General features: G+C 37.3%; 1 protein-coding gene across 1 annotated transcript in view; it reads left to right on the forward strand.

Moving 5' to 3' along the window:
- The window catches only part of LOC118928532 (nuclear envelope pore membrane protein POM 121C-like), a 60865-nt gene extending 60094 nt beyond the window's left edge, over positions 1-771 (forward strand). Inside the window, exon 12 of the mRNA XM_057496719.1 lies at positions 668-771. Coding sequence (XP_057352702.1) covers positions 668-771 — 104 coding nt within the window. The remainder of the gene's footprint in view (positions 1-667) is intronic.
- Positions 772-21201: the final 20430 nt, after the last annotated feature.

Below are 21201 nucleotides of genomic sequence, written 5' to 3' on the forward strand. Positions count from 1 at the left end.
TTGAGCTTTTTGAGGAACCTCCATTATGCTTTTCACAATGGTTGAACGAATTTACATTCCCACCAACAGTGTAGTAAGGTTCCCCTTTCACCACAACCTCTCCAACATTTGTTGTTGTTTGTCTTTTGGATGGCGGTGATCCTTCCTGTTGTGAGGTGATATCTCATTGTGGTTTTAATTTTCATTTCTCTGATGACAAGTGATGTGGCGCATCTCTTCATTTGTCTATTGGCCATCGAATTTTCTTCTTTGGAGAACTGTCTGTTCAGCTCCCCTCCCCACGTTTTAATTGCATTATTTGCTTTTTGTTTGTTGAGCTGTGTTAGCTCTTTATATATTTTGGATGTCAACTCTTTATCAGATCTGTCATTTATGAATATATTCTCCCATACTGTAGGATGTCCTTTTCTTATGTTGTTGGTGTTCTTTACTGTTCAGAAGCTTTTAAGCTTGATATAGTACCATTTGTTCATTTTTGCTTTTGTTTCCCTTGCCTGGGGAGATAGGTTCATGAAGATGTCACTCATGTTTATGTCCAAGAGATTTTTGCCTGTTTTTGTCTAAGAGTTTTATGGTTTCATGACTTACATTCAGGTGTCTGATCCATTTCAAATTTACTTTTTTGTATGGGGTTAGACAATGATCCATGTTTCCTCTTTTTTTGCAGCCATCACCTCGGCCTTTGCAGCTATGACCCTGACCACCAGCAGCGGGACCAGTACAACAGGGTTTGGCAGCACCATCTCAGTGCCCTCCAGGTCCAGGGTGTGAGAAGGTCCCGCTGGCAGTGGGGGCTTTAGGATGAGCATGGCGGCCCCGCGACAGCAGCTCCACCACTGGGACATTCAGCTTTGGGTTAGGACGGAGTGGGAGAACTGGTCTCAAGAACCCTTTCTGGGGAGCCTTGAATCCGAACTCCCTGGGTGCAGCTGGCCAGAGCACACCCTCTCCCTTCCACGTGGCCAGCCCACCTCAGAACACGTCTGGGTTTGCAGGTGAGATTCGGAATGGGCTTGGGCTGCAGTGCCAGGCACTGTCTTAAGTGCTGATACAGTCTCTGCTTTCGGAGCCGTATGCTGTGGTGAAGATTTAGATGTTACCACAGAAGTTATCTGTGAACAGTGTCAGGCAGCAGTGTAACTCATAAACTGGAGGAGCTATTTAGGTAGACAGTGGCAGCCTTTCTGAGACAATAGCAAACTGAGGCCATGGCCGCGTTTCTGGAGTTGGGACAACGGACAGCGGCTCGGGGTGAGTACGTTACTGGCACAGGAGCAAAAGCCCGAAGGCAGAGATGAGCTTATGTTTTCATGAGTAGAGAAGAGCCAGGTGTGGCGAGAGGTTATAAAGGGAAGTGGAATAAAATGACATTAAAAGACAGGCAGAAAGGAAGATCATTCATGTCCTTTTAAAATGTTTTTTTTTTTTTTTGGTATCTATGTACAATTACCTTAAGAACATTATGTTTATTTGGCTCCCCTCTTCACCAACTACCCCGCACAAACCCCGTTAGAGTCACTGTCCATCAGCATAGTAACATGCTGTAGAATCACTGCTTGTCTTCTCTGTGTAGCTTAGCCCTCCCCATGCCCCCCCGCATTATACATGCTAATCATAATGCCCCCTTTCGTTTTCCCTGCCCTTATCCCTCCCTTCCCACTCATCCTCCTCAGTCCCTTTCCCTTTGGTAACTGTTAGTCCATTCTTGTTTTCTGTGTTTTTGCTGCTGTTTTGTTCCTTCAGTTTTTCCTTTGCTCTTATACTCCCGAGATGAGTGAAATCATTTGGTACTTGTCTTTCTCCGCCTCGTTTATTTCACTGATCATAAGTCCCTTGAGCTCCATCCATGTTGTTGCAAATGGTAGGATTTGTTTTCTTATAGCTGAATTATATTCCATTGTGTATATGTACCAAATCTGTTTTATCCATTTGTCTACTGATGGACACTTAGTTTGTTTCCATTTCTTGGCTGTTTTGAATAGTGATGCAATAAATATAGGGGTGCATCTGTCTTTTTTCAAACTGGGCAACTGTATTCTTAGGGTAAATTCCTTGGTGTGGAATTCCTGGGTCAAATCGTATTTCTATTTTGACCTTTTTGAGGAACCTCCATATTGCTTTTCACAATGATTGAACGAATTTACATTCCCACCAACAGTGTAGGAGGGTTCCCTTTCTCCACAACCTCGCCAACATTTGTTGTTGTTTGTGTTTTGTATGGCGGTGATCCTTCCTGGTGTGAGCTCATATCTCACTGTGGTCTTAATTGGCATTTCTCTGATGACAAGCGATATGATGCATGATTTCATGTGTCTACTGGCCATCTGAACTTCTTCTTTGGAGAACTGTCTGTTTAGCTCCCATGCCCGTTTTTTTTTTTTTTTTGTAGATATGTATTTTTTATTGACGGGTAGTTGACACAGTATTACATTAGTTTCAGGTGTACAACACAGTGATTCAACATTTATATACATGATAATTCTAGCTGGCAACTATCACCATACAAAGTTGTTACAATATTTTGTCTATATTCCTTATGCTATACATTACATCCCAGTTACTTATTTATTTTACAATTGGAAGTGAGTACATTTTTTTTTTTGAGTGGGCATCTCTCATATTTATTGATCAAATGGTTGTTAACAACAATAAAATTCTGTATAGGGGAGTCAATGTTCAATGCACAATCATTAATCCAACCCAAGCCTAATTTTCATCAGTCTCCAATCTTCTGAAGCATAACAAACAAGTTCTTACATGAAGAACAAATTCTTACATAGTGAATAAGTTACATGGTGAACAGTACAAGGGCAGTCATCACAGGAACTTTCGGTTTTGCTCATGCATTATGAACTATAAACAATCAGTTCAAATATGAATATTCGTTTGATTTTTATACTTGATTTATATGTGGATACCACATTTCTCTCTTTATTATATTTATTTTTAATAAAATGCTGAAGTGGTAGGTAGATGCAAGGTAAAGGTAGAAAACATAGTTTAGTGTTGTAAGAGAGCAAATGTAGATGATCAGGTGTGCCTGTAGACTATGTGTTAATCCAATCTAGACAAGAGCAATAAAACATCCACATATGCAGAAGATTTCTCTCAGAACAGGGGGGGTCCCGTGCCCATTTTTTAATTGGAATATTTGCTTTTTGTTTGTTGAGCTGTGTTAGCTCATTGTATATTTTGGATGTCAACCCTTAATCAGATCTGTCTTTTATGAATATATTCTCCCATACTGTAGGATGTCTTTTTGTTCTGTTGATGGTGTTCTTTACTTTACAGAAGCTTTTAAGCTTGATATAGTCCCATTTGTTCATTTTTGCTTTTGTTTCCCTTGCAATGGGGAGATACGTTCATGAAGAAGTCACTCATGTTTATGTCCAAGAGATTTTTGCCTGTCTTTGTCTAAGAGTTTTCTGGTTTCATGGCTTACATTCAGGTGTTTGATCCATTTCGAATTTACTTTTGTGTATTGGGTTAGACAATGATCCATGTCTCCTCCTTTTTTGCAGCCATCACCTCGGCCTTTGCTGCTATGACCCTGACCACCAGCAGCGGGACCAGTAGCTCAGTGTTTGGCAGTACTACCTTATCGCCCGTCATGTCCAGGGTGTCAGCAGGTCCCGCTGGCAGTGGGGGTTTTGTGGTCGGCATGGTTCCGCCCCACAGGAGCTCCACCACTGGATCATTCGTATTTGGGTCAGAACGGAGTGGTAGAACTGGTCTCAAGAACCCTTTCTGGGGAGCCTTAAAACCGAGCTCCCTGGGTGCAGCTGGCCAGAGCACACCCACTCCCTTCCACGTGGCCAGCACACCTCAGAACACGTCTGGGTTTGCAGGTGAGATTCGGAATGGGCTTGGCCTGCAGTGCCAGGCACTGTCTTAAGTGCTGACACAGTCTCTGCTTTCGAAGCTGTACTCTGTGGTGAAGATTTAGATGTTATCACAGAAGTTATTCATAAACAGCATCAGGTAGCAGTGTAACTCATGACTGGAGGAGCTATTTAATTAGTCAGTGGCAGCCTTTCTGAGACAATAGCAAACTGAGGTCATGGCTGCAGTTCCAGAGTTGGGAGCAGGGACATTGGCTGTGGCTAACTCCGTTGTAGGCACAGGAGCAAAGGCCCGAAGGCAGAGACAATGTTATATTTTCATGAGCAGAGAAGAGCCATGTGTGGCTAGAGGTTTAAACAGGAAAGTGGGATAAAATGACATTAAGAGACAGGCAGAAGTAAGATCATTCATGGCCTTTAAAAAAATTTTTTTTTTGGTATCTATCTACAATTACCTAAAAAACAGTATGTTTACTTGGCTCCCCTTCACCAAGTATCCCGCACAAACCCCATTAACATCACTGTCCATGAGCGTAGTAAGATGCTGTAGAATCACTGCTTGTCTTCTCTGTGTAGCTGAGCCCTCCCCGTGCCCCCCCACATTATGTGTGCTAATCGTAGTGCCCCGTTTCTTTTTCCCTGCCCTCATCCCTCCCTTCCCATCCATCCTCCTTAGTCCCTTTCCTGTTGGTAACTGTTAGTCCATTCTTGGGTTCTGTGATTCTGCTCCTGTTTTATTCCTTCATTTTTTCCTTTGTTCTTATACTCCCGAGATAAGTGAAATCATTTGGTACTTGTCTTTCTCTGCCTGGCTGATTTCACTGAGCATAATACCGTCTAGCTCCATCCATATTGTTGCAAATGGTAGGACTTGTTTTCTTTTTATGGCTGAATTATATTCCATTGTGCATATGTATCACATCTTTTTTATCTATTCATCTACTGATGGACACTTAGGTTGTTTCCATTTCTTGGCTGTTGTAAATAGTGCTGTGGTAAACATAGGGATGCATCTGTCTTTTTCAAACTGGGTTGCTGCATTCTTAGAGTAAATTCCTAGGAGTGGTATTCCTGGGTCTTATGGTGTTTCTATTTTCAGCTTTTTGAAAAACCTCCATATTGCTTTCCACAATGGTTGAATGAATTTACATTCCCACCAACAGTGTAGGAGCGTTTTCCTTTCTCCACAACCTCACCAACATTTGTTGTTGTTTGTCTTTTGGATGGTGGCGAACCTTACTGGTGTGAGCTGATATCTCATTGTGGTTTTAATTTACATTTCTCTGATGACAAACAATGTGGCCCATCTTTTCATGTGTCTATCAGCCATCCGAATTTCTTCTTTGGAGAACTGTCTGTTCAGCTCCTCTCCCCATGTTTTAATTGCATTATTTGCTTTTTGTTTGTTGAGCTGTGTTAGCTCTTTATATATTTTGGATGTCAACCCTTTATCAGATCTGTCATTTATGAATAAATTCTCCTGTACTGTAGGATGTCTTTTTCTTCTGTTGATGGTGTTCTTTACTGTACAGAAGCTTTTAAGGTTGATATAGTACCATTTGTTCATTTTTGCTTTTGTTTCCCTTCCCTGGGGAGGTACGTTCATGAAGAAGTCACTCATGTTTATGTCCAAGAGGTTTTTGCCTGTTTTTGTCTAAGAGTTTTATGGTTTCATGACTTACATTCAGGTGTCTGATCCATTTCAAATTTACTTTTTTGTATGGGGTTAGACAATGATCCATGTTTCCTCCTTTTTTGCAGCCATCACCTCAGACTTTGGAGCTGTGACACAGACCACCAGCAGTGGGACCAGTAATTCAGTGTTTGGCAGCACTACCTCATCGCCCTTCACGTCTGTTGTGTCAGTGGGCCCTTCTCACAGTGGGGGCTTTGGGATGAGCGTGGCTGCCCCCCACAGCAGCTCCACCACTGGGGCGTTCGGCTTTGGGGAGGACAGAGTGGGAGCACTGGTGGCATGACCCCTTTCTGGAGTGGCTTGATTAAGAACTCTCTGGGTGCAGCTGGCCAGAGCACACCCTTTGCCTTCCACGTGGCCAGCATGCCTCAGAACACGTCTGTGTTTGCACATCAGATTTGGAATGGGCTCGCTGCCGGAGTCCAGCTCCAGCTGACGTGTGGGTCACGAAGGAAAGGACAGCGTCAGCGAGTGAGATCAATGAGGAGACAAAACACCCAATTAAAGTTGTAACATCTCCTGACATCAAGCAGCAGGGTCTTTATTTTTGTATCTTTTTACGGTTTACATAATGTTGAACATTTTTTAAAATTATGAATAATACAATCCTTTTTCTGTCAGTTTACGTAATTTCAGCTTATTACCCTTAATTAAATATCATTATTTCTTCTAATAGTAGCCATTTAACATTTAATTTTTAACTTTCCCCTAGTTAATTCATGTAAGCTACATGCTAGGTGCTAAACAGAAAATGGCGTAAGACAGCATGTGGGTTAAGCATGTAGGCTATGATTTTTACTTTAAGCATGTAAGATTATATAGACTTTTAGATATGTGTCTAAGGTATGTGTCTAAGGCTATATAAAGTTTAAGCAGGTTATATAAAATGCAAGCTATATGTCTTTTGGTTATTAAGTGTAGCTATATTATTAATTAAATCCTATCCTACACATGTGGGTTGAAACTTACATCTAAAATCTAGGGATGGTACTCCTATCACCCATTCCTTAACATTCATATGAATACAATAAAAACACCTTATTCTTTTATAATATTCATTCCACAATTTCAGATGTTTACACCTTTCCTCCTGCATCTACAGGCACCAGGGCCTTGCAGTCCTCTTTATCCTTTATATAATAACTCTAAATCTGCACTTACTACCTTACTATTAATATAGTAATATTTTATAAATTTATCATAAACTTTTATATATGGGATATTTGTCAATATAAATTTTATTTTGCTCATAAATTCTTTCTATGAGGGGGTTATCAGAGGTGTCTTCTAATATTATAAGCAACATAAGTGGGGCCCTGGGCAGTGGGGACTATTAATCTTTATTACTTTGCTGTTTCATATAAGTTTCTTGGGAGAATGGGTTTTTCCATGGCCTAGGTTCCTGTAACTCCTTCTCTGCCAATATTCTAAAGAAATCCCAGTTAGTCATGTTTGAATTGTTACAAAGGGGAGGACAAACTGCATCTAGTTTTAAGAGAGGCCTGGGCTGTTCTGCCTCACTTATTTGTGGCAGTATGCCTGGAACAGTTGGTCCCATAACACTGCTTTCATTTCCGGAATTGCTGCTTTGGTCAATATTTTGGGTTATGTTATTTACTAAAGATGAATAAATGTTAAGTACATAAGATTTCCCATATATGAGCCCAATCACCAACATCATAACTGCAAAAATAAGTGCAGGAATTAGCAGGGGCCAGCTATGAGGTTTCCTGTTTCCAGGATTCCTCCTCGTGCCTGGACCTTGTCAAACAGCATGAGCAGCATGGCCTGCACCATCTACCCCTTTTTTTATTTTTTGCAGCTAATTGAAGCATCTTCAATTTCAAATGGGTTATTCATATTCTTTTGCTCAGCAGTTGGATGAAGACTGGGAAAAGGAGTAGAAGGGAGAGTATAATTAATGCTGACATTCTGAAATTTATAAAAAAGGGAAACCAAGCAGTATGGATAGTATACGGTCACAGGGTAGCCAGGAAAGAATTAGCAACTTTAGGAGCTGTGGCTGAGGATACATGAGTTTCACTAATAGCTCTTATCTTTTTGTGTAAATCGGCCATATTTAAAGAAGTATTAGAATTATCACAAATGCCTAATTAATGATTTTTCACACTGTCCCAAGAAGTTTTGGTGGAATTATACAAGTAGGGAGTCATGCAGATTTATTATACTGACTGTAACATTTGGTGATCAAGCGGGTTTTTAAATTTTGGACTTGATTTTCTACATACAGCAGGGTTTTTTCTAAAACATTAATTCATGCCTCAATTTTTAAATTAATCTGCTCTTGTAAATATAAAGCTACTGAAACATTTTTGCTTAAAGTGTCTACGTGGTTGGGTATGTGGATTTCTTGTACTAAAGCAGTAGTGGATAATGCAAATGAGCTGATGAGTGTAATTAATGCAGTGATTCCTAATAATTAAGGCAGCTACAAACTGCTTTGGATGGCTTAAGGCATGATTAATAAACTGAAGAACTTGTATTTCTGGATCATTATACTAGGGCTCTTTTAAAACTACAGGAAGAATAACATAAGAAGGCTGATGTACAAGCATAAAAACAGTAGGACCGTAAATAGGGTCTCTTTAAGGGCATTAACTTTAGACTTTAATTTTTGGTCAATAATCTTTTGAGTGGCTAAAGCCAATGATACATTTTTAGACAACTAATCAGTAAGCGGCAGTATGGGTCTCTTGTACTAGGGCTGCAGCTGAAAAAGAAAGGGAAGTTGCTAAGGTAATGAGTGCAGCAATACCAAGAATGAAAGTTGCCACAAAACGCTTTCCCAAAGTAAGAGAGTGCTGGTACCACGAAGTGCTTGAAGCCCATAATCATTAAACTACATAGAATTTAAAGCAACAGAAATTATCAAATATGGGGGATGGTGCACAATAAAAATGACTTTTGCATTAGTTTTTACAAAAATACAAGTAGAAAGAGTACAGTTATTACAATTTATAATGAATTTATCTATAATTTTGCTAATATTTATAGATATATAATTTTGAAATAGCAAAAAGGCATATAAAGTTAACAAACAGGCTTGAAATTGATAAACAGCTTTTTTTTGTGGGTCTATGCAGTGTTACTGGTCTGACAGAAGCTACAACTCGCCATAATTCAGACTGTAGGAAAGATTTTTCATTTAGTGATATAGTTAATGTGGGTGGGACCGATGCATAGCAATAAACAGAGTTTTACGAGTAATAGGCAAACCCTGAAGGCTATCTACAGCTTCAGCTTTCTCCGTCAGCTTCTTTATTTGGTCTCAGGTCAGAGGGTCACTTCCTTGAGTTGATCTTGCTAATCGCTGCTGGTGCGGGGGAAAACTTGGTCACAACTGGCGAGCTTTTCAGGAATCTTGCAGAGCGAGGTTCTATAAATGCTGTGCTAGAAGTTCTTCAAGGTTTTTCTTGGGCGGGGACTTTCACTTCGTCTCAGGAAGTTGTGTGGGGGAGGAGGTGGTGGTTGAGACTTGTCTGATGAGTTTGTCTGGTACCCACACGGGTGTATCTGGGTCCTGTTTAAAAATACAAGCATATCCTTTCCCACAGGTTATTAAAATATCAGGCTCTTTCTATTGCCCTGTAAGCAGGTGTTTTTATTTTGCTAAAGGTTTGGAATTAATTGAAGACAAAAAGCCACAAAATCATTTTCTTTAGTTTACTTAATCTTATGTAACCAATACCTGTTCTGCTAAAATCTATTTCTTTACTAATTTAGGAATAATTAGTGACTATAAATGACAGCAAACTTATAAATGACGATGTTTAAAGATTTGATAAGAGCTTACTATAGGACAGTTGACATAAGAAAATTTGGATACTTTTGTAACATAAAACATTTAGTTATAAGGTTTAGCATTATCTTCTTTGACAGTGTTTTCCAGGTAAATATATATTAGATAAATAAGCCAAATGGGCATAATAATTGACACAGAAGAGTTCATTAAATTAGCCAAGGTCATTCAGCTACTATGTGGAGAGCCAAGATTCAAACCCAAGTAGTATGACTCCAGAGTCTTTGCATTAACACTTGACTTTGAAAATGCAATCAGAGGACGTCAAAGACAAAATCACGCCACAGCAGATAAAAAAAAAATTCACAATGAAACTTGAATAGATCTTTGAATGCTTAGAATACTAAGTGAACTAGGAGCAAGAGTTAGGATACCAAGTGCAGGAGGAATAGCAAGACGATTAGAAGCAAGAAAGCCCAGGGTGAGCAGTCCTGGTATTCTTCTGTTAACAATTATAATAACATTTTTGAGCACTAACTGTATACCAAGAACTTTGCTAAGTGCTTTATATGACTTATTTCATCCATACAATAACATACATAGAGGTAGATACTCTTACTTTTCCAAGTAAGGGTAATCAAAGTTCAGAATGTCAAAGTAACTTGTTTAGGGTCAGAACTGAGACACAAACTCTCAACCATCATATCATATTCCAAGAAAATGAACCCACTGGATGATTTATTAGCATTAAACAGGGTTTATAGCCCTCAGAAAAAGATAATCACAATCATATCATCTTCACCTATTTTCATCTAGCTTGGAAAGCAAGCTGATACAATAAGAATTTAGGAACAGGACATACATAGCCCTGGATTGTCTCCACAGGGAGATAATTCCAAGGAAAAATGTCAGCTTGGAGACATTTCATACTCAGAAGGCATTACCTGGCCTGAAAAAAGTAGGCTCAACCACTCAAGTCACTTTACAAAAATGCAGCAGTGTGTTACTTAACTTTGGATCAGACTTGGTTTTCCCATCTTTATAGTCAATCTTAAGTAAGCAATGTTGTTCCAGAGAAGGAAGCCTTTCAAAAGGGACCATATATTCTCCGCAACACAACTCAAATATTTCTAGAGCATATAGACAGGAGAAATAGTAAAAGTTATTTTGACAAAATGCTCAGAGAAAATATTCTAAAACCACCTCATTCAAAGCACTCTTATTCTCTGTTCCTTCAGCTCTTATTTACTCTGCAATTTCACTTAGCATTTATGAAAAAATTAATATGTAATTTCTCATGAAGTATTTTGAGTATGCAGATTTGATCTCAATAGACTCTAAGCTCTTTAAAGATAGAGCCTATGAATTCTAACCAAGAGAGCACAAATAGAACCATTCCTTCAAGACTGTATTTACAACTAATCAGTTATGAACCACTTCCATAAAATTGCCCATGTCCTAGAAATGACTTATTGGCAAGGACAGGGAGAAAAGGGAACCCTCCTACACTGTTGGTGGGAATGTAAATTGGTGCAAACTGTGAAAAGCAATATGGAGGTGCCTCAAAAAAACTAAAAATAGAATACCATACAATCCAGTAATTTCACTTCTAGGAATTTACCCAAAGAAAACAAAAACTCCTGATTCAAAAAGATATATGCTACACAATGGAATATTACGCAGCCATAAGAAAAAAACAGATCCTACCATTCGCAACAACATGGATGGAGCTAGAGGGTATTATGCTCAGAGAAATAAGCCAAGCGGAGAAAGACAAGTACCAAATGATTTCACTCATATGTGGAGTATAAGAACAAAGGAAAACTGAAGGAACAAAACAGCAGCAGAATCACAAAACCCAAAAATGGACTAATAGTTGCCAAAGGGAAAGGGACTGGGGACGATGGGTGGGAAGGGAGGGATAAGGGCGGGGAAAAAGAAAGAGGGCATTATGATTAGCATGTATAATGTGGTGGGGGACACGGGGAGGGCTGCGCAACACAGAGAAGACAAGTAGTGATTTTACAGCATCTTACTACACAGATGGACAGTGACTGTGAAGAGGTATGTGGGGGGGACTTGGTGAAGGGGGGAACCTAGTAAACATAATGTTCTTTCTGTAAATGTAGATTAATGATACCAAAAAAAACCCAGATATATGCATCCCTATGTTTATTGCCACATTATTTACAATAGCCAAGATATGGAAGCAACATAAGTGTCTGTCAATAGATGAATGGATAAAGAAGTGGTACATATACACAATGGAATATTATTCAGCCATCAAAAGGAAATCCTGCCACTTGCAACGATCTGAATGGACCAAGAGGGTACTTTGCTAAATGAAATAAGCCAGGTGGAGAAAGACAACTACCATATGATTTCACTAATTTGTGGAATATGAAAATAAAACAAAATGAACAGAATGGCAGTAGACGCAGACACTGAGAAGTGACTGGTGGTTACCATGGGGGAGGGAATGGGGTGAGAAAGCGATGGGGATAAAAGGGCACAAAAATTGTCAGTCATAATATCAGCTGATCACAAGAATGGTAGTACAGCATGAAAACTTTGGTTACTGATTCTGTAACATCTTCCTATGTTGACAGATAGTAACCTCACTAGCAGTGGTGAGGATTTAATAATGTGGCTAACTGCTGAACCACTGTGTTGTACACTTAAAACCGATAAAAGATTATATATCAACTATGACTTCAATTCAAATGAAAGTCCACCAAGAAAAATTGCCCATATCTTTAGTCAGCTACAAAATTAGACCCTCACTAGGTAGATGTAACTGAAAAAGGAATATTTTTGAGTTATTTGGGATTTAGACCACATGAAAGAAGTAGAATTTTAGTTGGGCTATAAAATTCCTCATTTGACTGACTGCCTTGTGCCAAGTATGAAAACAGACAAAAACCCTTAATTTTGAAAGTTGTGCAATGGTCGTGTACGTTCCACAACTACATTGTGCAATTGTCACAAACATCTGTTTTTTAAGAAAAGAAAATGAAAACAGAAAACCACTTTGTAGTTCATTTTTGTAAATAGATATTCACTTGACCCATAAGAACATAACAAAAATTGGGGATAATATACTACAAAAGGATATACCTCTTTTTAGACAGGGCAGGTGAACAGAGGGAGAGAAAAATTAAGAAAAGTTGCTATAGAAAGAGATCATTAAGATTTTCTTCTCTTTTCCCTTGAGTTTTGGTTACATGACAGTTTGCATGCTTAGAGATCATTGCTGTTTCCTCCAAGAATTAAACAACAGATTTGTTTTCTTTCCCAAATGAATTGAAATTCAACTTTATAGATAATGACCTAAAGAATTAAGAGCTTTATATATGTCGTTTGTGAGATTGCATTTTGAACTTGTATAATGGTGTTTTCTTTGTATTGTTTCTCATTACTCCAAGTGTGTATGAATTGGACCCACAACTGAATTAGGAATTCTTGGAATCACTATTTCTTCCAAAGAAGAGAGTTGCACACAAAATAAGCAATTATTTTGCACACAAAAATAGGAATTCTGCAATTGCTTGTTAAGAAAAGGAGGAATTAACTCACTTATCAGCACAAGAAACATTTGGCAGCTTCTTTATATGATTTAGCCTTTTCTCCTAGGTATACTTCCAGCCATTTCTTCTTGAGGGTCTTTCCATCCTACCTAGGGCTCACCTCAAAAAGAGGTCTAGGGGCCTTCACGCTCATTAACTTGACAAACAAACCTGGGAGTTCAAGCTTCTCCCTGAGCCTGGGACTTCCTGCCGTAGGGTTAGGAGAGGTGGGGGTAGTTTGGGACGCCATTCTCTGCTTTCAGCAACATCTACCTTTTCCTCTGACTCTTCTTCCAACCCAGGAAACTTTAGCCTCTGCAGTGAGAAACTTTACCTGATCCATCTCAAGGTCTTCTAAGTCTCTTGCTTATTGTTATGTCCTTTTCTGTTTCCTTCAGGGTCAAGATTTGAGGCACACAAGTCTAAGTAAAACCCTTTTTCTTTTTTTTCCCATCTTTTCTCTTTCCTGATGCATTAAAGCCAGACTGTCCTAGTGCAGCCTGAATTGAGATGGAGTGGTAAAGAAGACAAAGAATTATCAGCGGAGAATTAGTGTGAGTATGTGTTTGGTGGGGAAATGAAATCCCTTGTAAATAGGAGGAAACAATTGGATAGAGATCAAATTGGATAGAGATTCCCACTAAGGAGATTGGAACATGAAAGTGGATGTTCAAGGTTCCTGGGATGTGCCTAAAAGTGGTCCACTGTGAGGGGAGGGATTCATTCCATTTCTCTCTCTTCCCTTGGATGGTAAAAAAAGTCATACTAAATCTATAATTTAAACTTACTAGACTTCTCATTGTCTTTGTATCCTCCAACCCGCATATGCAAAGCCCCATATGCCAATACAGTCCTATCCTGTTGCAAGACACAGACGTGAAGCCAACACTTTACTCTTCTAGGAGCTTCAGGAGCTGGGGGTCCTCTGCATTTAGTGAGGACTTCTGAAGGAAGGACTGCGCCCACCAGGCAGCAGTTGTTTGAAATCTTGTACTCACCAGATTTATTTTTCAGTTACTTTATGTGAACTGCTTACCTACTATATAGAGTAGCGGATCTCAAAACCTATTGTGCATAAGAATCTGGAGTATGCCTTTAAAATACAGATTTCCAGGCTCTTCCCCCAGGTACTCTGATTCAGCAATTCTGGGTTAGTACCTTATTTAGCATCTGCATTTTTGTCCAAGTTTCATACTATAAACACTGACTTAGAGATTCTATATCAGTTGTTATTTCATTCTATTTTATTACTAAAGTATATTACCCCAAAATAGTTTTATAATGCACATCAGTGCCCACTATATTATAATTATTATATAAATTATTCATTGCTAATGAGATTATAATTGAAATAACAATTTGTGGTACTTAAGCTGTTATGAATTCATGTCAGTTCGTCATTCTTAATTTTTATCTTATTGCTACCAATGACATTAATTTATAACATATATTTTCTACAAAACACCCTAAATTGTCTTCAGAATGACTTTAATCCTATGCAGGGTCTTAATTTCAAATGCTATTGTTCACTTGAAATGATTATTGATCCCATTCACTTAGCTAGTGCTTTACAGGACATTGTTGTGATTAAGAATAATAATTTACCAATGCTTCATCAGCATGGAATTATACCATTGGTTGCAGCATTTCTCAATTATATAAGTAAAAAGATGAATATTCCTGCATTCTGCCAGCAATTTAGCAAGGTCACTTGAATTTTAATGCTATTTTATACAGGAGCATATCTTCAGAGATAAATGCATGTTTCCAAAAATTCTAGAGTCTGAAGTATAAAAAATATATATATACTTTCTAACAGGCCATCATCATCTTTGGGTGGAAATAAAGTAACTGGAGACTACCAGTGTTATATATACCACAAGTAATAGATGAAGATTAATTCTCTAGGAGAAAATTATTTCTAGAAATTTTTCAACTTTTTTTTCTAGGAAATAAAAAACCCTGTATACCCATTAGGTAAGTATTTTGCCCAATAATATTCCTACTAATAATCTGTGGTCAGTAACACTGAAGAATCAACTTTGAAACAAAAATAAAAAAACAATTGAAGCCAATGAAATCCAAGAGCAGAAAAAAATAAACTTTTGTGATAGAAAAATGTCAAATAACATATTTGAAGAACTAGCTGAATAATATGAATCTAAAGCAAATTAGTTTTATGATTGAACTGAGAAAATATTTTATATTACCATATGTCTTCTTCTAAGTCCAAGAAAATGATCATGACATCTGAGTGTGTCCTATACCGATATTTCCCAGACCATGGGATGAGTTTTCAGAATCTATGTGGGAACGGTGAGGCAGTGTTCATCTGCAGCACGGCATTTTAAAGCATAAATAAAGGCCTTGTGAAATATTCAGCTAACTGCTCTATTCAGATTAATAAACCTTCTGAAAATACTGTGTAGCTTAAGTTTAATAAAATATTTGACTCTCAGAATTAGACACCTTGGAACCATGTTGTATATGCAATACTTCTAAAACAGATTTATGCTGTGTTACTTCATTTCTTTCGAAGTTCTCTTGTTCTGTTTTGTTTTTCTTGGCTTGGTTTTGCTTTGCTTTTCAATTTGGACATATATTATTATTATATTCTCACATGACACAATATAGTTTAGATTTTCACATATCTATAAAAGTTTAAGCCTCAAAACCCCTAACAACTATTTATGGGGTCCACTGTATTTTTTTAATATGAGTGTAATTAATTTAGACATAATGGCTCTGTTTTTGGTCACCTCCTATAGATGGCAAAACCTTCCTATGCCTTTTTGTTCTGTGCTTTAAAAGGAGTAATGATAGAAATTCCTTTAGTTGTTTATGGTAATAAATATGACTGATTAGAAATCTATTAAATTATGCTATAGAATGTGGTTTTAAAACTGCAGCACTTTAAAAACACTGGTCTTTATAATAGAATGGTTTCTCTTGAAAGAGTTGTGTACTGTTTGGAAGGTTCAGAGGTTACTATAAGAGTACTGAGCTCACAATTTATATAGTAATATGTATTAGTTTATAGGTCAGGCTTTAAAATTATAAGGTATTTTTCTGTGTCTTCATTAAATACACACATATGCACACATAATTTCATTACAAGTATGCACATGCATATATATATTTGTTTTACACATGCACACAGTACATTTGTGTTACACATATAATACACATGCATACAATAACACTGTTTATAATATCACTTATTTTTAAATAGAAGTTACAACCTCATCTGTGAGAGTTTGTACATTGCTAAAAATATTTTCTTTTGGCAACAATATGCATATTGATTTTTAAATAAATTTATGTGGTCAAAAACATCCCTCTAGTCTTAATTCAATTTATGAAATTTGAACAAAACTCATGTGCATCCATCTTTAGATCTAATTTCATTACTTTAAAAAATATGTGTGTTGTTTTAGCACTTAAGTGTACTAAGGATCATAAATCTCTACTAACAAATTATGGAAATCACATGCATACTTATACAGACCCTGGCAGATAGTAAGATAAGGGATAATTTTGTAAATTTCATGAAACTTTAAAAGAATTAAGAATTTATCCTGCAACTCATTTTGAAATTCTCGTAGGACTCTAAAATTTGTGATCTTCCTACTTGGATAGAATGTCCTACTTTTTCAGATGTGATTTATTTTAACATGAGACAACATAAATAAGAGTTTTTTAAAAGTCATTTATTCTAAAGTATAATTATGACATTTCATATGTTTTTTAATCCAGATATTTATTATTTTATATAGAGACAAGCATAATTGAGCTAGAGCAGGTTTTTTTCCTCACTTGGTTAAAGAATGGGCCCTTTTCAAGAAAAAGCTTCCAAGAATTCCCATGTAGACAAAAATGATGACTTTATTAGTATATTGTAATACTGTAAACTGTTATAAAGGCTTAGAAATCTTGTAGAGGTATAAATTAAAACTCATTAACAAATTAAAAAAAGAAAACTATAAAACCAATAAAATTCATATTAACAGTATATAACTGGATATTAAAGTTTTTACTAAGCATGTAAACTGGCACTTAACCAAAATTCGAGAGGGAAGAAAATCTTAATGATCTCTTCCTATAGCAACTTTTCCTAATTTTTCTCTCCTTCAGCTCACCTGCCCTGTCTAAAAGGAGGTATATCCCTTTGAAGTATATTATCCCCAATTTTTGTTATGTTCTTGTGGGTCGAGTGGATATCTGACTATTTACAAAGGTCAACTGCAAAGTGGTTTTCTGTTTTCATTTTTTCTTAAAAAACAGAAGTTTGTGACAATTGCACAATGTAGCTGTGGAATGTACACTATGATTGCACAACTTTCAAAATTAAGAGCCATTTCTGTCTGTTTTCATACTCAATACAAGGCAGTCAGTCAAATGAGGATTTTTATAGCCCAACTAAAGTTCTACTTCTTTCACGTGGTCTAAATCCCAAATGACTCAAAGATAATCCTTTTTCAGTTACATCTACCTAGTGAGGGTCTAATTTTGTAGCTGACTAAAGACATGGGCAATTTTTGTTTTGGTGGACTTTCTTTTTAATTCAAGTTATAGTTGATACATGATCATATATTGGTTTCAAGTATATAATACAGTAGTTCAACAGTTACCCACATCATTAAGTACCCCCACTAATGCAGTTACTATAGAAGGATGCAGGATCATTGGCTATATTCTCCAGTACTACTATCCCTGTAACCAACTTATATTATGATTGAGAATTTTTGTGCCCCCTTATCCCCCTCACCCTCCCTCCCTACCCACCCCAACCCCTCCCCAATGCTAACCACCAGTCACTTCTTAATGTCTATGAATCTACTGCTATTTTGTTCAACAAAATTTATTTTTAACAGCAGTAGCATGATTTTATTAAATCAATTTTAAAGGGAACTGAGACTTTAGAGTTTCAAAGCATTTATTTTTCAAATGTTTGCCATATATAAATAATACTTATATTTTATGAATTTTTCAGATTTTTCATTACTTAATTGAATAATGTGTCAGTATTCCCTATTCTAATCACCACATATATAGTATTTTAAATTAGTAAGATTTTCTTTAGAAGTATTCTTTCAAAGTTAAACAAGCTAAAAAATATACATATATATATATTATATATGAGCAAATTATTTATCCCCAGCTTTATTGGGATAAAATTGACATACAGTATTTGTGTAAGCTGAAGAGTTGGTGTTGATTTGATACACGCATATATTACAAAACGATTACCACCATAGTGTCTCCAAGCACCTCCACTATGTCACATTATTACCCTTTCTTTTTTGAGATGAGTTTGAAAAACACTCCTTAATGGAAAGACATTTTGTGTTTGTAAGAATAGAACATTATAATCTAGAATCAGTTCTAACAAATCATCTAACCTCTCTGTACCTCAGTTTTTCTATTTCTCTCATGGGTAGAGTGATAGACATCCTACCTTAGCAAAAGGAGACCATCAAGAAGAAAAATGCCTTGAATTCAATGATATAAAGATTCAAAGAAATGTTTTGTGAATTGAAATGTAAATAATGTAATAATGCAGCTATATTAACTGATGTCTGAGATTTTACCAAGAATCAGATTCTGGCTTTCTTTCATGTTCTATCTCATGAAGCACCACTTCTATCAATTCAATTATTATCGAAAAATAATTAGAGTAATCTGAAGAGAAGAAAATTTTTGACCTAGCTCATCATCTTGTTTCAAAGACATCTTGAACAGACAGCAAATAAAACTTATTCATGGAGATATTCTACTAGTCCACAAAAGTTTCCACTGATAAAACACTGTTATTTCCTTCAGTTGCTTAAAAATTGCTTAGGTTCTTCATTTCCAACTGGAAATTCAAGAAAATTTTCTGAGTGGCATGTATTTATCCTGCATTTAAATAAAAAGTCTGAGATCTATTTATAATTGAATAGAAGGGCAAAAATATAATCTTTGCAGTTGCTTCAAATCCTATAACTCTATTTGATTCTCTTTGCCTCTTTGCCCAGGAGATCATATCCTATCTTCTTAATCTTACGATATTTGGTCAATTCCAATCTTTTGAGTTGTAAAGATAATTTTGTACATTAACTTGTCTTGTCCATGATGAGTCCTATGAAAATTCACTCCAAAGCATATTTTAGTTCCCAAGTTTCCAAAACGAAAAGTGAAATATGAAACAAAGAAAAAATTATCCTATCTACTTTTGATTAATAATTAAAATTTATGTTAAGCAAAGAAGAAATTTCATCTTTCCATCACAGTATAACAGGAAAGAGAATTTGTCATTTTGTCCATAACTCTTTCCTCCTGTTGAGTGTCAGTGATCATTTTGAAATATATAATAGCAGAATATGAATGTGAAATATATTTGTGCTATTGGAAAGAGGGAAACATGCTTTCTCTCAACAGCAGAGGGGAACTTTCAGCAGCAATGTGGTTGTAATGGAGAAAAAAGTGCCACATTGATCTGTTAATAACTGCACTGTGCTTCTGTGAAGGTATTTGTGGTTACGTGAAATAATAGAGAAGAAAAATATGAGTGCAAGTCATTAAAAGTTTTAATGTTTAACAAAAATATTTCTTCTTTTTCCCACTCCTTCATTGAAGAAAACTCTTCCTTCTTCAAGATCTCGTGGGCTAGTCATAGAGCCATAAATTCCTAAGTTATTCCTTTGATAAGAATAGATGTTCTTTCCCTGAATCTTCCTTCTGGACTCTCATTTAATACATTGGGGTTTTGGCTCTGCTTTTCTAAAGTATCATTAGAAAATTTTTCTTTTTAATTTTTTATTAACTCTGGATAACATGTCCCAAAGATGGGGACATAGGATTTAATTCTCCCGTGGCCATTAACTTGCTGGGTGGCCTCAGACCTCAGTCTTCTCATCTACCCAGTGTAAATATTAATACATTATCTTCATAAAGACAGGGAGCTGTGGCCAAATCACCTCCCAAGTTCTTTCTAACTTTTTAACCCCAAGTCATTTCTACCTCTGATTTCTGGGTGCTCTGGGATTCTAAGATATTTCCTGACTACATCAAATTGGTTAAGGCCAACTTTTCAGGGGTACATCTACCCTGTTTTTTGTGGGGTGGGGGTAGGGGGTTAATCTGTTTCTGGGATAAAACCTTCCAGAGTCTCCTTTTGGTTCAGTCCTTCTGTGCATGTTTAATCCAGCTGATTCTGTGCTTCGCCTCCCTAAGTCTGGAGCTTTCCTCAAAAGAAGGTTCTATGAGAGGTCATGGTATCATCAGGTATGAGGGTAAGACACATGCAGTATAATAGCTGTAATTAGTGTTCATGGCTCCAAATTAAGAGGGATACAATACATTCCAAACTAATCTGAGCTTTTTATTAGTGCTGAAAGGAGCAGGGGACGGGGGGAACATGAACAAAAGAAATACACGCACTAAGCAAGAGGTTCCAGAACGTTTCAGTCACCATTACAGGCAACAGACGAAGTAGCTTCTTCCCATACCTTTATTTTTTATGTGTATAAACTGGGGGAAATCACTTAGAAATTATATGAAATTAGGAAAATATTTCTGAGATGTACTCTTAGCCACAATATTGTTTTTCTATGAAAAGATCTCTAATCACAGAACAAGATGAGTCAGAAATAGAGAACATCAAATAGATCAGTGTTTATTTTCTCAGGCTGATACATCAAGGAACACTGGGCAGTGTTTACATTCAGGCACATGACCATCGTGTCAATTCTGGTCTTCCATTCGGATAAACGCATTGTTTCTAGGACCTTCATTCTGTACATTCACCTGAGAAGTTTCTGCTCCTTAAACCTGTGGACATGAGCACTCTCTCTCCTCTCTCTCTCTGTCTAGCTCTAGTTCTAGCTCTTTTTCCAGCTTTATCTCTAGTTCTCTCTCTCCCTCTCATACACCACTCACAACACCCCTAAACCATTAGCATTCTTGCGTGTCTCCTTCCTTCCTACCACTTTACTTTTGCTTCTCAATTTCTATTCTACTCTGTCCCAGAGTCTTTCAACTCAAACCTTTTAAAAAGAGTGCACGTTTTCAGGTTTCCCTGCAGAGCCCAGACTGCCTCTTCCTGCCGTCGTCCTCCCTCCCCACCTAGCAACAGGACTCGCAGAGCCAGGTTCTCGGTTTGAGGACAGCCGCTGCTGCTGCTTGCAGGGCACTCAGGCTGCGTTGAGGAAGCTTCTGGTCCCCGGCGGAACAGGGAAGACGGCCACTCCCGTTTTCCCCGGTTCAGGGCCTGGCTCCATCCCTTCCAGCATTCTGACCCTCTTACCTAGCAGAAACCCACAGGGGTCCAGGTGTTCATGCTACCGCGGCTCCCCA

Source organism: Manis pentadactyla, unplaced genomic scaffold (assembly GCF_030020395.1).
Source record: "Manis pentadactyla isolate mManPen7 unplaced genomic scaffold, mManPen7.hap1 scaffold_295, whole genome shotgun sequence".
Lineage (NCBI taxonomy): Eukaryota > Metazoa > Chordata > Mammalia > Pholidota > Manidae > Manis > Manis pentadactyla.